This window comes from Phyllostomus discolor, chromosome X, assembly GCF_004126475.2.
Source record: "Phyllostomus discolor isolate MPI-MPIP mPhyDis1 chromosome X, mPhyDis1.pri.v3, whole genome shotgun sequence".
Classification (NCBI taxonomy): Eukaryota; Metazoa; Chordata; class Mammalia; order Chiroptera; family Phyllostomidae; genus Phyllostomus; species Phyllostomus discolor.
The window spans coordinates 7,884,281-7,897,450 of NC_050198.1; the positions used below are offsets into that span (position 1 = coordinate 7,884,281).

Here is a 13,170-nt window from a genome sequence, read left to right on the forward strand (position 1 = left end):
AGTGCTGTGGGCTGAATTATGTCCTAACATTCATATGTTGAATTCCTAACCCCTAATTCCTCAGAATATGACTGTACTTGGAGATAGGGTTTTTAAAGAGTTGGCATCTTGATCTTGAACTAAATATGTCAAGATCCAAGAACTGAGTATGTCCAGACTCCAGAACTGTGACAAATTTGTCAGTTGTTTTGTTAGGGCAGCCGTAGCAAACTAATACACCATCACAATATAAAACTACTAAAAATGTCTACTGGGAAAGAAAGGGATAACTGCAGGCCTATAACCCATTTCTTTTTTACCAGCAATCAATGAGCTCAAACTTCCTTTTAACTGTGCTAGATATTTACTAGTAGAAACATCATAGTCTTTATCTCTAAAATGCTTTTAGCAAGACACTTAATTTATAGAGATAGCTTATTATAAAACCTGGAATTTATGGACTTGTGAGGCAGAGTTGACTGGAGAATGGGGGATCATCATTTTAATTGTGTAATTCATGTGGCATAAAAAGGGGATGTTGCAAAACCAAATGACTCCCTTTGTTTAAACAATGTCTCCGCATACATCACTCAGGAGGAAATTTGTCAATTTGTGGATTGACTTTGAATCAATCCACAATGTACCATCGTGAGGGAGAAAAAGGTTGTTCTGGAGCTAAATCTGGTAAGCTTGGACTTCTCCAAGAAAAGATTCTCATCTGTGCCTGGGGATTACCCTGTATCCTTTGAATAATTAATCAAGTTTGGTATTGGGTAAGATCTAGGACTGATGTGAGTCTGACTTGACAAACTCTTTAGGCTAACCAAAACTTTGCATAGAAAAATTAGTTTGTACTTCTTAACTCAGAAACACTATTCCTGTTTTAAGTTCTACCAATGCAACTTGATAAATTTGTACTTTGGATAGAATTTGGTAATATGAAGGATTAATCATGTAATCAAAATAATCTGACAAAGGAACATACATGCATTTATTTGAAACTTTATTATATAAATTTTCATTTCTTTTAAAGATTACAAAACCTGTTCTGTGACAGGAATACAAGCAATATTGTTCCAGGATTATTCATGGATACATATGAAAGAGCTTAGATTACACATTAATAGTATTATTTGAAAACTTCCCAGATTAGACTCTTAAGTAAAACAATTTAAAGTACTCAGTGATATTTAATCCTTTACAAGCATTTCATAATTACGGCAGCAGTGCCAAGCATCTGATGCGATTTAACCACCAATAAAAGGTACAATACATGTGAACTGATGATATGGTAGCTTGGGCTTCTGGCATGCCTTACTAGAGAGAAACTAGTATAAAGTAAGATCATATATAATAGTAGAAAAATATTTGTGATTTTTTTCTTTTTTAAAAACTGTTTAAGTAGATGCCCACCCCATTCCCACCCATGGCTAAAAATGCAAAATAATTACATCCCGTAGGTGTATACCGGATACTTTCCCTTCTGTAGGGTAAGAGTTAAGATAAACCTAATACATGTACATAATTTTAAGAATTAAAAACTCATCACCCATAATTATTAAGGATGCTAAGAAATGGCAATACCTTGAAGCATTTTTTGATTAAGAAACAAAGCTTTAGATGAAACAATATAGAGAAACACAAACTCAAACCTTTATCCTTATGCCCTTGCTTTGTATTTAAAAGTTCTATTTTAAATACTTGTTTGAAAAACCCAGTATACAGTTCATTCAGTACTATAGTGATAATAGGAGTAAAGATTTTCACTTCCTTTAGATAATGAACTAATCTACTTAGAGGACTATTATAGCAACTCTCTTCTCACATACATTTACGTATATCGTATTCAAATGGTATGTGCTCTAAAGAGGTTTTCTTGAGGTTTGCGCTTCTGAACTTAGTCTCTAAATTTTCCTTTCCACTAATCTCTATTCAATGTCATATACTTTGCTAGTTGCATTGGGAGAAGTCATGGACATTTCAACAGCTTATCATGCACTTCAAGGTTACATGGAAAAATAATGAGGAAAGTGCCTTAAGAGGTAGGAAGTAGGCTCTTATCCCAACCCTTGGTATGCCCTGTTATGAACAGTTAATAGACTGGAATCAAAGTGGTAAATGTGAGACTAATAGTAATACAAGGCTTAAGAAAATTAAGTCAACTTCGTTACTAGAATTCTTTGAGGACACTCACATTGGAACCAGTTACAAGTCACTCGATCACACAGAATACAGCAGTGTCAAAAATACATAAAGCACACCGTAGATAACAAACTCTTCTTGGCCATCCATATTTAGGTATTATCATTCTGTAGATTCTTCACTAGAAAAAGTGGTTAAGCACGGCTCTTTAGAATACCACAGTCCCAAGAAAGCAAATGTCATTCCTTCATTAATTGGCCCCCACCAATGGTCACTTGGGGAGACCGGCAAAATGTTAAGCAATCTGGAGGTGAAAGGAGGACTATTTTCATTTACTGAAATAAAAATACTGAGTTAAGTCAACCTCTCTGTGAATTAAATAAGGCTCAAAATATACATCCAGTTTATTAGTCACATGGAGTTGGACCTTTCAGAGAGACAGAACTCTAGGACTAGATAGAAACCTCCTGGTTTAAGCACCAAGGGTCAGTCACAAAACCCATAGTATTTGATAGAGAAAACAGACCTTTTCTTTTTCCTAAAACTTTTTCAGGATTCAGGTCTGAGCCACCAGTTTGCAACCTTGGCTTTAAGGTTTTATTTCTTTAGTTGTAGAGAGAGGGAAAAGGAGGGAGAAAGAGAGGGAAACATCAATGTATGGTTGCCTCTCGTGTACCCCATACTGGGGACCTGGCCAGCAACCCAGGCCTGTGCCCTGACTGGGAATTGAACTGGCAACCCTTTGGTTCACAGGTTGGCACTCAATCCACTGAGCCACACGAGCCAGGGAAAGAAAACAGACCTTTTCTGACCTTCACATTCCTGAGATATCTGTCCTAATGTCTTCATAAATCGTAAATGCTTGATACCATCATAAGAGAGGATTTTCTTTATAAAATATAGTAAACTGAAAAATTTTAGGACATTTATAAAGGCCAGGAAGTAGAGAATATCAAAGCCATGTTGAGATGTGTATTGCTGGCGCTGGCTTCCATGGTGATTAAGCATGTCTGTACCAAGGCTGCCAAATCTTAAATGTTTTTCTGCTTTCATCCCAGGCTGGACCTACCTCAGCCCCTTTCCTACCCAAACTAGTCTGCCTACTTGTGAAGCCTTTGCACCCCTCACCCCCTTCAAGTCTTCCCTGGGCCGAGAGTGCAGGGCACAGCTAACAGGCCAATCCCACTTCCCATGATGTCCCCTGGCCCCAACAGCAACCACTTTTTAAAAATAGATGGGAAATAGTTGACCCAAACTGGCTCTTTGCAGCCCACTACATGTGAAATGTGGAATCTCTGCCATATACACATCCTCTCCAGACACTCGCTAAGTGACTTTTTCCGGCTGTCACCTTCACAGCATCTCAACCCTGCCTTGTCAAAATTATTACATTTTTGAACTTTTGGGGTTGCTTGTGAATAAATGAATCCATATCAAATCTGTTAAAGACAAGGGCCTATTGTACTTTGAAAGAAGACATCTCTATAAATTAGGAGTGGAAATAATTTATAGAAAAAAATTAAAAGGACAAAAAACTTACCTTAGTTTAACATCATCACTTGCAAGCGAAGATACAAAACACATGGTAGTATAACCTGTATTTTCCAGTATGCCCACCACAATGCTTAAATGCAATCTACCATTTTGGATATTATTTTGGATTATAAACTAAGAGGAGGTTTGTGAATGTGGCCTGGTAGTTTAGTTCCTTCTTTAACATGGAAATTATCTTTAAGCCTGAACTAAAACCTCCTGGGAGAAGCCCTGGTAACCAGCAACACTACCTGGTGAAGGGCCTCACAACCACAACTTTAGAGGCCTGGAAGATTTGGACTTGAGTTAATGCCAAGGTTAACCCAGCACTAGCACTATAGTTAGAACACACCGCTGGCCAAGTTTGTCTGCTGTAAGTCAGAGGCGATAGCAATACCAGAATCACAGATAAGATAAATTGAGCTCGTGAATAGCTTTTTAGGCAGAAAGCCTTCAGTTTTATAAACATATAACTTGCTTTTCTCCAATAAAACTGGCAGATGGACTAGGCAAAGAAAGCAGTATCTTTGGAAGCAATAAACTTGGCATTCATATACCAGTAGAGGAGTGCCCCAAGAAATATGTAAGTTTTGAACTCAGCTTCTGGTTGGGTGACAACGTGAAGGGAAGGCAGCACGGTGTTATGGGGAAAAAACTGAATGGGAAGTTAAGGATTCTAGTCTTTGCTTTGAGTCACAGGTTCTTTACCTGCAGTATGAGAAAGTTGGACTAGATAACTTGTGAGGATTTACACATTTACTTCTGGTTCTAAAAAAACTACAATAGAAAATACACCTAAGCAATTACAAAATAGCATCAGTGTCAAAAATCTGAGACTATATGCCCAGTTACATTAACATTTTAAAAGTGACAAGAATTTGGGGTGACCGTGGTTTAAAACACTGAATAATAGAAAGAAAGAAAAAAGCTTTCTTTCCAGGCAATGGAAAGCATATGTACATCCCATATATTCAAGAATTTAAAAAACTTTCTCCATCTGGATCTTCTGAAATCCCTCCTCTTATACATTTTTTAAAGAAGATAAACTTACATTTGATTTCTATGGAATAATCATTCTGTGTCACTTGGGCAAAAGGAATGTTACAGATTTTCCCTTTCTCTTTAAATGCATAGAGAAGAAATGAAGGAATAACAAGTGTGTTCCAAGACAGATAAACCACACTTCCTTGGCTTTGCACTTTCAGGGGCAAGATTTAAAGCTTCTGGAAGTTGAAAAAGGCTTAGTTCATGACTAAGGAAGATCTGTTTGGGCACATTCCTGATGAGGTAAGTGAAATCACTTTTTCTTTGCTCATCTGTTTTTCACATTACATATTGATGTATGCTAGGGAACTTGGCAAAGATACAGGTCATAATGGATACAGAAATTCCTTTAATCAAATAAAATTATGGAAACTACCACATTAGATGTATATAATGAGTACGATAATTTAGGCAGACTCAGTGACCATCGTGAAAACTGATTGTATCTGAAGTTAAAGGAAGTGTTACATGGCTACAAATCATCAGGAGGAATTCAGAAAACACTCAATGCTAGACATTCACTTAACCTACCTTAGCTATGATTTCAGGTTAGCACAGAGATTGATCAACAATGTTTTATTCCCTAGAATAAGAAAGTTTTAATCAAATTTTATATAGAGGTCTGTGGCTTTCATTACATTCAAGTTAGTGTTTAATTTAGAGCATTGTAATGGGAAAAATTCATTATGATTTACCATTTTTTTAAAAAAGCATATTTTTCTCACAGGTCTACAAGAACAGGTATCTTATTATTCAGATGCTAAATTCTGCAATTTGATCAATTTAAACATGAAATATCCAATGGGACTTAAATGACCTGTTGCTAAATTTTCCTTTGCCAGTCTCTTCACCATGACTCTCAAAAGGCCTTTGATGTATATTGGCAAAATTCCAAATTATATGCCAATACTAAGTATGGATACTATGGAAGATTAAAAGTGTAAGAACTATTTCCTAAATTTAAGAGAAAAGAACCCTAAAGAGTTGCAAAGTATATGGACTATCTTCATAGGTGTACTCTTGATGTCATGCCATAGACATGTAACTTTCTCTACTGTTAAGAGCTTTCTAGGATAGCCTGACAGAGCACCTGACTTTAAGTAACAAACAAACGAATGAACCAGTGAAACAGACACAGGGAAAGATATGTACATTTTGGAAGCATTACATTCAACAGCTGTTCCACAATCTGGCCATTTTTAGGGCTGTCCAACAATACTGTTAATACAGGTGAACTATTTAACCAGATTTAATAGCCAACTGATTAATAATAATAGAATCCAAGTTAAACAAGGCATGTATACATTAAAGAAAGCAGTACAGAAATGTACTGTATATGAACTGTTTACAAAAACATACAAAATGTTGGATGGCACAAGGGATACAGTGCTAATATAAACGGATTGTTTAAGCTAAGTGCTTAACATAAACTGTCCATCCCTATAACTAACAAAGAATATTTAAGGAACATGAAATATTTCCTATAAAAATAATGCTATATGGTGTAAAGTACTTTATTCAGTGTATTTTTAGGTGGTATTCATATGTTCATTATTCTTCTTATTGATTCAGTGACTATATCTTCGTCATGTTTCCATCATCACCACATCCGAAGCTCCAGGAAAATCTAACTTGCTAACAATCATGTAAAGCGAGAAGAGACGAAAGCGGGAGCAGCAGCAGGAGCAGCAGCATTATGGGTACCAGCTGGGACAGTGTGTGCTTGCAGGTGTCTCTCAGATATGTGCTACCTGTCGCCACAACTTGTGCTATCAGCTTACACCATGGTACCAAATATCTCACTGAGGTCACTTCACAGGGCTGTGGAGGTGATTTTTTTAATACCTCTCCGCTGAGCAAGAGTAGAGCGGCCTACTGGTTCCAAAACTGGTGACTGATTACGGTTTAGAGCGGAATATGTAGCTGCCATGGCACCCTGAAAATAGGAAAGGTCAAAACAAAAATGACAATGAGTAGTCACATACACAGAACATGAAATGAATATTTTTTCCCTAATTTCTTTAATAGCAACTTTATGTAGATATTATTAAGCTCATGATGAAAATAACCACACTGGCCAAAACACTCTTAACTAAAATTGAAGAGGCCCATATGGAAGGTTGAAATGATGGGTGAGAGAAGACAGGGATAGGCTCCTAACAAGCAGTCCTCACTTCTCCCAGGACTATTCAACTTTTCTTCCTTTGCAGTCTTTTATTCTGAGAGGCAGCAAAGTATGCTCTGTTTGAACTTGTAGTTTGCTTTGGGTTGTACATAAAAAAGGAAAGTATAAAGAAAATAAGAAACCCACCATTGCTGGTGTGGCTCAGTGGATGGAGTGCCGGCTTGCAAACCAAAATGTCGCTGTTCAATTCCTAGTCAGCACACATGCTTGGGTTGCGGGGCCAGGTCCCCAGTTGGGGGGCTCATGAGAGGCAACTGATTGATGTATCTCTTGTACATCGGTATTTCTCTCCCTCTCTTTCTCTCTCTAACAATGAATCAATAAAATCTTTATAAAACTTGCACAATATATTTTAAAAAAGAAAATAGGAAATCCATAAACTTATGGATAAATTCAGAAATTTAGAAGTCATTCTTAAACTAGATTTATTATAATATTTTGGCACAGCTTGGCTCCCCCAACCCCCGCTAAATCACCCATTGTAAGAGACTCCCACAGAAGAACTGAATGCAGGCTGAAGGAAAGTGAAAGGGAAAGGTGCTGGTGGACATGTGGAAAACAGGGTCTAAATGGGGCCGCTCACCTTGACCAGATGTGGTGCATCCTGTCTGTTCAGTTGGTATTGCGGCAGTTGGTCCCAGTGGACTATCCAAGGGTGTCTGAGCACGAGGGCAGCAGTCAATCTCTGATGAGGGTCCACGTGAAGCATCTTTGACACCAGGTCCTGTAATGGGAAGAGTAGTAATAGAACAAGCTTAAACCTTTTCTTTTGATTTTTTTTCCACAGCACTAGATACTGTTGAGCATTTTTCCTTACTATGACACTATTTTTCCCTGGTAGTAGGTAGATTTTTAGGATCAAAGCAATTTGGTCAATGTGACAATTTGTTTAAAAAAAAAAAAAGAAAGGAAAAACCTAAGTCTCTCCTCCCTGAGGAACATTAATTTTGGTGCATTACGAAGGGTGAATTACCATATTTTATGCATCTTTTGGTTTTTCCCCCTTAGGTAGTCTGAGGTTTCCACATTTCTGTAGGCTTATTTCTAAGTAATTTTTAGCCACTTAACACTTTTTTGTGCTGCTGGTAATACTGAAACACAGACTTGTCCAATTATAGGAATTTAATTGGAGAGTTCTAAATGCCTCTCCCCAGATTACAGAATTCTATTTTTTTCTACTTCATAAGCAACTCATGGGCATTATAGAAAAATCAGAAATACAGAGAAGCAAAAGAATATAAAGAACACGCAGAATCCTACTCTTCCAGAGACAAAAGCTTTCTGTCTATCCAAATGTTTTGCTATTCATGAAACATAGATCCATATAATTGCTATATAATAGTTTTATACTCTCCAAAATAACATAATTGTGACTTATATAAGCCATGTACCACCTGTTTCATTCAAAACATATCTACTGAGTACCCATTAAAGGCCAGGCATTCTGCTAGGCATTGGGTATTTGACAGTGAACAAAACAGAAAGGAACTGTGACCTCAGGAAGCTTTCAACCCAATGAATGAATTAATTACAAAGCAAAGAGTAAGTTCTTTGATGGGATGAATAAATGTGAGGTACAGCTGGAGGAACACAGAGAGAGATATGACCTGAATAGGGTAGGGTGGCTTTGAAGTGACTCCTTTAGGAAAATGTGAGACCTCAAGGAGAAGCAGGAGCTGGATTAGAGAAGGGAGAAATGGCATTTCAGGGAGATGGAGCAAAGCATATTTGAGGGAAAGCCCTCAGGTGGGAGAGAACATGTCACATTGAGGAACTGAAAGAAATGCAATATGGCTGCAAGCATGTATCGTGAAGAACATGACAGCAGATAACGTGGCAGAGGTAAGAAAGGACCAGGCCATGAAAGGCCCTTATAAGCCATATTAGCAAATTTGGGCTTTTTCTGGAGGTAACAAATCATTTAAAGCAAAGGAATGATGTGGTCAGGTTTATACTTTAGAGAGATTACACTCACTAGGTGTGGAGGAAAATGGATCAGAGGGGGCAAGCCTGGAGACTACAATTTGAGACTGCTGAGAGACGACAGCTTTGGGAGGTGGGTATAAAAGATGGAGAAATATGGATGGAATTGAGATACTTAAGAGAAAGAACTGACAGTGTAGGAGACCATTCTGCGTGCCGTGGGCCCAGCTCCCACGGGGAGATGCACAGAACCCACGCCCACGGATAGGTTCTCCCGTGGGGAATCAGGCCTAGAATGTAGCTAGGCCACTTTGAGACTTGCTTTTGCTAAAACTCCCCAGTATGGAGTGTGTAACTGGTTCAACTACTTTTCCCTTTGCATTTGCAAATATCCTTCTTCTGTAATGTGATTGGCGGCATCGGCTCCTTTGTTTTCTGTAAAAAGTAATCACCTAAAGAGAACCTGTGCATAGTAAATGAGGAGCATCATGTAATGTGCGGAGAAACCCAATAAAGGCTGGTCACCGCAAGGGCCGTGGCTTTTTGCTCCCCTTGAGAGAAGAGCCATGCTCGCCCTTTTCCTCCACAGGACTTGGTAGTCCGGGTGAATGTCTCTCCCCCATCCACAATGTGGCAGACCCCACAAGCTGGGGTCCACATCATGACAGAACTTGGTGGTTGACTGGATATTCGGAATTGGGGAGATGTTATTCCAAGTACTCCTCTGCTATTAGATATTTATAGTTTCTTACTTTTAGTTAACATTAACAGCTGAGGACTTCTGGCAAGATGGAGGAATAGGTGGTCGCACCGTACCTCCTTGTACAACCAAGATTAGAAAACCAATAATTTACTATCAGAATAACACCCAGATCCGGCAGAGGATTTATCTGAATGGAAGTCGGGCAGCCAAGAAGTTGAAGTAGACGCGTTCATCCAGACTGGTAGGAGAAGACGAGCCCAGCGGGCGCGGGGCTGGCTTGGGTCGGCGGCTCTCGGAGGTTGGGGGAAGGTTTGGCGCAAAATCGGCGCAAAAGCCATCCGGCACGCAAGAAGGCAGCGGTGATCCCTGAGTACGCGAGCTGCGGCCGGCAGACCCAGAGGGGCAGCGATTGTGGACCAGGGCAGAACTCGCAGCCCGGAAGCCCAGACAAGGGTCTGAGTCCAGGGGAACGGAACTACCGCCATTGTTTTCTCCCGCCCCGCTCCCGCTCCGCCCCCACATATACGTCACAACCTAGCGACTGGGGTGCCCAGCCCAGGTGAGCACCTAAGGCTCCGCCCCCCACCGTAACAAGAGCAACCGGACCGGAAAAAAAAAAGGAGAGACAGGGGAAAAAAAAAAAACCATGTTTTCAACAGAGCAGATCAGTCCCCCAGGACTCATCCTTTTGAGCGACCAAGAATTAGCCAATCTATCAGATGCGCAGTTCAAAACACTGGTGATCAGAAAGCTCACGGAACTGGTGGATTTTGGACGAAATCTAGATGAAAGAATGCAGATTACCATAAAACAGATGCAGGAAGACACGCGGAGGAGAGCCAATAGTGAAAGGAAGGAATATGAGTCTCAAAACAATACAGTGGACCAGAAGGAAGATAGAATCGACCAAGCAGGAAAGCATGATGAAATAAGAATTCAAAAAATTGAGGAAAAGATTAAGAGCATCCAAGACACCTTTAAACGTTCCAATATCCGAATTATAGGGGTACCAGAATCGGAAGGGGAAAAGCAACAGATTGAGCACATATTTGAACAAATAATAAAGGAGAACTTCCCCAATCTGGCAAAGGGAACAGTCTTCCAAGAAATCCAAGAAGCTCAGAGAGCCCCAAAGAAGTTGGACCCAAGAAGAAACACACCAAGGCACATCATCATTACATTAGCCAAGGTAAAAATGAAGGAGAGGATCCTAGAAGCAGCAAGAGGTAAGGGGACAGTCACCTACAAAGGAGTTCCCATCAGACTGTCAGCTGATTTCTCCAAAGAGACCTTACAGGCAAGAAGGGGCTGGAAAGAAATATTCCAAGTCATGAAAGACAAGGACCTACATCCCAGATTGCTCTATCCAGCAAAGCTCTCCATTTAGAATGGAAGGGCAGATAAAGTGCTTCTCAGATAAGGTCAAGTTAAAGGAGTTCATCATCACCAAGCCCTTATTTTATGAAATGCTAAAGGGACTTATCTAAGAAAAGAAGATAAAGAAAAGACATGTATAGTAAAAGGACAGCAAACTCACAAATATCAACAACCACACCTAAAGCAAAACCAAAAGAAACTAAGTAAACAATTAGAACAGGAACAGAACCACAGAAATGGAGGGCACATGGAGGGTTAGCAGCAGGGGGGTGGGAGGAGGAGAGAGGGGGAAAAGGTATAGAGAATAAGTAGCACAGAATGTAGGTTGAAAATAGATAGGGGGAGGGCAAGAATAGTACGGGAAATGTAGAAACTAAAGAACTCATAAGTATGACACATGGACATGAACTAAAGGGGGAAATGTGGGTGGGAGGGGGGTACAGGGGGGAGGGGAGAGAAGGGGGAAATGGGACAACTGTAATAGCATAATCAATAAAATATATTAAAAAAAAACAGCTGAGAACAGGAATAACTGAACAGAATTAGAAATAAAAAGCAAAACAATTAGGGACCTCCTCTTCCAAATTCTGAATGTGGGCAAATGTACTTTAAATAAAGAAAAGGTTGCAAAACTGCCCTGAGGTACAACGCGACTCTTATAATTTTAATCAGATCTGCGTGTTAACCAGTGCACTTTTGGCCAAGTCACTTAAAACCACTTCTCCTACTGCTACTCTTCAATGGTTACTCCTCCTAAGCTTTCTCTCTAAATGGTGGTACTCCCTGAATTCCTTCCATGGCTCTCTTCTCGCTCTGCTCAGATAAGCTCATTCATGCTCACAGCTTTAGCTACTACGGATGATGACAAGTCCTAACTTTAGTATCTACCACAGACTTCACTGCTAAGATCTAAGCCGGTTGCTTAGTGGACATCCAGCTCTTAATTATACATCATGGAAGCATTTCAAATTCACAATGTCCAAATGTGCAATCATCACTCCTATCAAAACTACTTCTTTTGTATTCCACAGCTTAGTGAAGGACACTACCACTCACTCATTTGCCAGAGGTGGAAATGCAGACTGCACACTTGACATCTGCCTCTCCTTTGCTTCTTATGTTCAATACACCAGAGTTTATTCTGCCTCCTAAATTTGTCTTCTGTTTGGCTCAAATCCCACTACAACTGTTCTGGTTTAGATACTCACCATTCATGACCCGAAATACTGCAAAACCTTGTGTGTAATGGCCCTAATATTGGGTCAGTGAAGACTGAACGAAATAATGTAGGTAAAAGTGTCAGCACAGTCCATGGCACATAAGTGCTCAAAATGGTAGCTATGGTCCTATTCTTGTCAAAGCCACATATGGTTCATATACTTGATGACAGTCACATGTGCAACTTGCTCTTGAGAAGACACACCATACTGACAGTCTTCTCTCCCAATTTTGTGGGTATTCACTATATTACCTCATGCTTGTAATCACAAGTCTTAACTGGACGAATTAGCAAAAATTATTAGTAATATGGCCATTTATAAGATAGGCAGTGAAATGGATGCAATTTTTTGTGCTCTAGTTGTATATCCTCCTCACGTGTGTTTCTCTTTCAAAAAAGCATACTGGAATTCAAGTGAATAAGAACCATATTATAGAAATTAGAGAGATAGCTTTGACTTGACAGGCAATAGCTAAGTTCTGATACTTTATTTGGTAACATTACTTGATATGCCCCACAACCAATCATGACAAAGTTTGTGGCAAACTACATGGGTAAGAATAACTGCTCCACAGAGTGAACTTGAAACAGGAAAATCTGATCACCATAATGCTCCATATTTTTCAATAGTTCCCCAATACCTAGAGTGAACACCAAACCCTGAGCATGACCTAGAAAGCCTTTCATAATCTGGGTTCATCAGCGACCCTCTTACATTGTACCCTGTACTAGTCATAACAAACAACCCACAGCTCCCTGGAGATGTTCTGCCCTTCCTATGCCATCATGACCACAAACAGTGTGTGCTAATCCCTCAGCCTGGAATGGACTACATCCTTCTGTTCTCCAAAGCTACCTGGAAAATCCCTTCATTGCTTTTGGAAAACTTTCCTTGAAATCTTTCTGACCAAGCATCACCCGTGAACTTCTTAAGCACAGAAAACATACCACTGTAACAGCATATGTGATACTACTTGGCCATTTCCCAAGTAGCCTGTGAGCTCCCTGAGATCAGGGATTTTGAGTCATATCTTTTATCTCTGGAGCCTTCACTTATGAAGCACA

The 13,170-nt window shown here is 39.6% G+C and overlaps 1 protein-coding gene across 5 annotated transcripts in view; it reads right to left on the reverse strand.

The window, feature by feature from the left end:
• Window positions 1-965: 965 nt before the first annotated feature.
• RPS6KA3 (ribosomal protein S6 kinase A3) overlaps window positions 966-13,170 on the reverse strand; it is a 111,584-nt gene continuing 99,379 nt past the window's right edge. For all 5 annotated transcript variants that reach the window (XM_028523338.2, XM_028523339.2, XM_028523340.2 and 2 more), the window contains 2 exons: window positions 7,467-7,607; window positions 966-6,634 (listed from right to left, as the gene is read on the reverse strand). In XM_028523338.2, the coding sequence (XP_028379139.1) occupies window positions 6,512-6,634; window positions 7,467-7,607 (264 nt within the window). In that variant the 3' untranslated portion in view covers window positions 966-6,511. The remainder of the gene's footprint in view (window positions 6,635-7,466; window positions 7,608-13,170) is intronic.